Below are 3,795 nucleotides of genomic sequence, written 5' to 3' on the forward strand. Positions count from 1 at the left end.
CGCTCTTCCTCTATTCGCACTTCTCCGCTTCTCTGCTCTTTCACGTTCAGACTTATCTCCTTTTGGTTCTATTCCTCTTTTCTCACAATCCCTTTATTTTGCGAAAAAATAAAATAAAACTATTCTAATTAGTAATAGGGCCTACCAATGCACCCCCCCCTTTACTAATCACAACTCAAGCCCATTTGCTTAATTCTCACAATTCTCAATAATTCCAAATAATTTCCCATAATTCAATTAAATTAATTTAAATTAAATTACGGAAATACGGAGTGTTACATACCCCGAGAAAATAAAAGTGGCGCCAAAAAGTATTTTGATTAGGAAGATAACTAAGAAATCAGCGAGGGACATCCCCTTGGAAATTTAGTTACTGACTTTAGCAAGGGGCATCCCCTCGGAAACGAGACAGCATTATCTTATCAACTACTGCTGGAAAACTGCGCGTGCAGTCACCAATTTTCAAGATTCCCATTTATGAGCCCCTTACGTGCGTTTTAACCTTTTGATTTCCGAGGGGTTGCCCCTCGCCTCTGTCTGCATTAATTATCCACCGAAAATCCACCAGTATCTCGTCTTCTTTTATTAAATAGGTTCATTTCAAACCTCATCTCTCATAATTTCTCTTTCTCTTCTCTATTTCAAACAAAAACTCCCCAAAATAATGTCCTCTTCTTCCTCTCAACTTCACACTGAGGAATGGAGTGTATGGAAGAAAATCATAAACAGTGGTGTAGTCGTAAAAGGAGTTACAGAGGGTGGTGAGGACAACTTCTATGGGGTTATCACACATATTTACGAGTTGGTATATAATTATATGGACTTGGAAAATAAAGTTATCTTATTTTATTGTGACTGGTATGATCCATCTTCCAGAGGAACAAAAAATGATAGAAAATACAAAGAGTATGACCCTTTCATTATGGCACATAACATTTGGCAAGTTTATTATGTACCTTATCCTCAATTACCCCATGCAAACGAGAATGGTTTGTTGTAATCAAGTCCAACCCAATGGGTCACATTGAGACTAACGAATTAATGGAAGATGTTGCATACCAACATGATGAGATTTCACCTGTTAATGAGGTAATTGAAATTAAGGAGATGGTAAGTTTGTGTGATACTGTAGTTGAGGGTCAACAAGTTGACGCAACTATCTTTTTGTCAACAAATCCTATGGAAGAAGAGCATGAAGAGCTAGGAGAGCCTGAAGATAATAATATCAGATCGGATGAAGACAACAAAGATTATGATGATGAATAAATTGAATATGTAATAGTATCTTTCAAATATTATCCTGTGTACTTTAAATATTATCTTGTGTTATATTAACTCTCAAATATTATCTTTCAAATATTATCTTGTGTAATATTAACTTTCAAATATTATCTTGTGTAATATTAGCTTTCAAATGTTATCTTGTGTAATATTAGCTTTCAAATATTATCTCGTGTAATAGGAAAAAATGCCACCAAGAAGAAAGGAAAAAGGTAAGGATCAACAAAAGCCTCGCCGCACCAGATTCATTGTAGAGGAGGTTCCTGACTCAGGTATGTTCATTCCTATGCCACATTCTACTCCATGTTCTACTCCACCGCCTATGCATCTTACACCACTCATGTCTAGATTTTTCACTGGATTACTATCCACACCCACACCACTACTAGAAATTTGGCCTACGGCCACGCTAAAATTTTCCACAGCTCAGAAACTGTGGCCACATATATGATTTGGCCATGGTTATCAAAGCGTAGACATATGTTATAGAATATTGAATCCGGAGTGTAAAACTGTGGCCTGTACTTCAATTGCCACGATTAGACAACCGCGACCTTATAATTTTGACTACAAACTGTGGCCCAAATCCAGAAATTTGGTGCCCGCCATGTTTTCCCTCTTTTCTTTTGGTTTCCCTCTTTCTCTTGTTTTATATTTTATTTTATATTTTATTTTTTTTAAGATTAAAAAGAAAAAAAAAACTAAAACAAATAAATAAAAGGGAATTAGGGTTAAGTGACCTTTGGAATTCTTCTCTTCTCCCTCTCACGATCGTGAAGCAGCGACGACCTCACTCTCTAACATTAGTGTACAGGCCTCACTCTCTCATGTTTCTCTCTCTCTCAACTCTCAGCTTAACATTAGTGTACAGGCCTCACTCTCTCATGTTTCTCTCTCTCAACTCTCAGCTCACCTCTCGATCGATATCTCTGTCGGCTCTATCTCATGGTCTCTCTGCTACCGATTCTTCACTCCCTTTGCTATCACCGATCCAACTCTCTCTATCATCATCGTTTTGTTTCGAATTCAGTAACAGCAAACATACAAACCTTCAATCTTACCCTTTATCCCAAACAAACCCTAAGCCCCAATTCGTTATTGATTTTCGGTGATTTCAAGAGTATATTTACAAGTGAATCAAAGCAATTGCAAGGTAAATAACAACGACAATTCAAGAGCTGATTGTACTTTGTTTGAATCTATAATTTTTTAGCTTCTTGTTGTTGTGTTTTTGGTTGGTGATTGTGATATCTTAAGGATCTGTTATGTTATGAGTTTTTAGGATGATTAGGATTTAAGAATATACAAGATTTTTTAGGGTTTCAAAATTATTGTTTAGAAATGTTATGGTTTAAGAAGTTAGGTGATTTGATGATTTAATTTTAATAAGTTTGTTTGTTGTTGTTATTTTTAGGTCCTGTTGCTGAGCATATGTTTCACTGGCAAGCAAACATCATGGGGCCGGCTGATATCCCCTATTCTGGTGGTGTGTTTTTGGTTTCGATCCATTTTCCTCCGGATTATCCATTCAAGGCACCAAAGGTAGTCAAACCCTAACTTGTTTCGACGTTAGTTGCTTGTTTGTATTGTCTATTTTTATGATGTTAATAATTCATTGAGATAAGTTTGTTTGTTATTCAAATTGCTGCTTCAAGGCGGATCTTGTATCTTGGCAGGAGGTTGTTCGTGCTTTTGAAAGAGTTAAGAAGGTTTGTCATCTTAACTTTAGTGTGCACTTTGTTTATGTTTCTTCGGTTGTTGATTCTGGTTGAATATGAAGCATATACACATACACCGGACATGACACTGACATATAGACAAAAGTGTCCGTATATGAGTGTCTGCCTTCAACTTGAAGTGAAATATGTTGCATAATAAGGATAGTTTTGCAGTGGAATTTGTTGCGTAGTGCTGATAGTTTTGCAGTGGAATCTGTTGCATAAATATGATAGCTTTGTAGTGGAATCTGTTGCATAACTTTTTCAATTTGGTTAGAAGGTTCCTTGTGTAGAGTTTTTCAGTAGATAAGTTATTTGCAGTGTAAGGGTCAGTTTAGTGTACCGCTAGAAATTGAAGGATGAAATGTGCATGAACGATTTTTCCATGGGGTGAAATTTACAAAAAATTCATGTTTGATTTTTCACGGGGATGGATTTTATTTTAATAATCATGTCTTAGATTTTTGTTGTATAGTACTTTCATAAGGATTAACAGTGATGCATAGCTAGAACTAGAAGTCATATAAAAACGAGGGGTCAATGCTAGTATTTTAAAATTAGTAAACCCCCAAATTTGTCCATAAGAAATTTGATAGATGGCACATTAATCTTCGAGAAAGAGAAAACCTTACCCATGTTGATGAAGGTGCTGTTTTAGGTTTGTAAGAATATTGAATTGTTTGTAAAGCTTAGTTTTTTTATTGCAATATCACTGAATTGACTTTTCTAATTTTACTAAGGTCTAGGTATAGTTGAATTTGAATTATGATATGTGATTCTCTAATGTTTTTATTTC

At 35.5% G+C, this 3,795-nt stretch overlaps 1 protein-coding gene across 2 annotated transcripts; it reads left to right on the forward strand.

Moving 5' to 3' along the window:
- The first annotated feature begins 2,037 nt into the window (after positions 1-2,037).
- LOC131627849 (uncharacterized) lies at positions 2,038-3,503 on the forward strand. 2 transcript variants are annotated; one of them, XM_058898712.1, is made up of 4 exons: positions 2,038-2,095; positions 2,153-2,434; positions 2,696-2,823; positions 2,958-3,503. In XM_058898712.1, exons 2-4 carry the CDS (start codon positions 2,227-2,229, stop codon positions 3,051-3,053), a joined length of 432 nt encoding a protein of 143 aa, XP_058754695.1. In that variant the 5' UTR covers positions 2,038-2,095; positions 2,153-2,226; the 3' UTR covers positions 3,054-3,503. The 2 variants fall into 2 exon arrangements, with proteins under 2 accessions (XP_058754695.1, XP_058754694.1); XM_058898711.1 differs by having other exon boundaries at positions 2,054-2,434.
- The last annotated feature ends 292 nt before the right edge of the window (positions 3,504-3,795 follow it).

This window comes from Vicia villosa, unplaced genomic scaffold, assembly GCF_029867415.1.
Source record: "Vicia villosa cultivar HV-30 ecotype Madison, WI unplaced genomic scaffold, Vvil1.0 ctg.000405F_1_1_3, whole genome shotgun sequence".
Taxonomy (NCBI): Eukaryota; Viridiplantae; Streptophyta; class Magnoliopsida; order Fabales; family Fabaceae; genus Vicia; species Vicia villosa.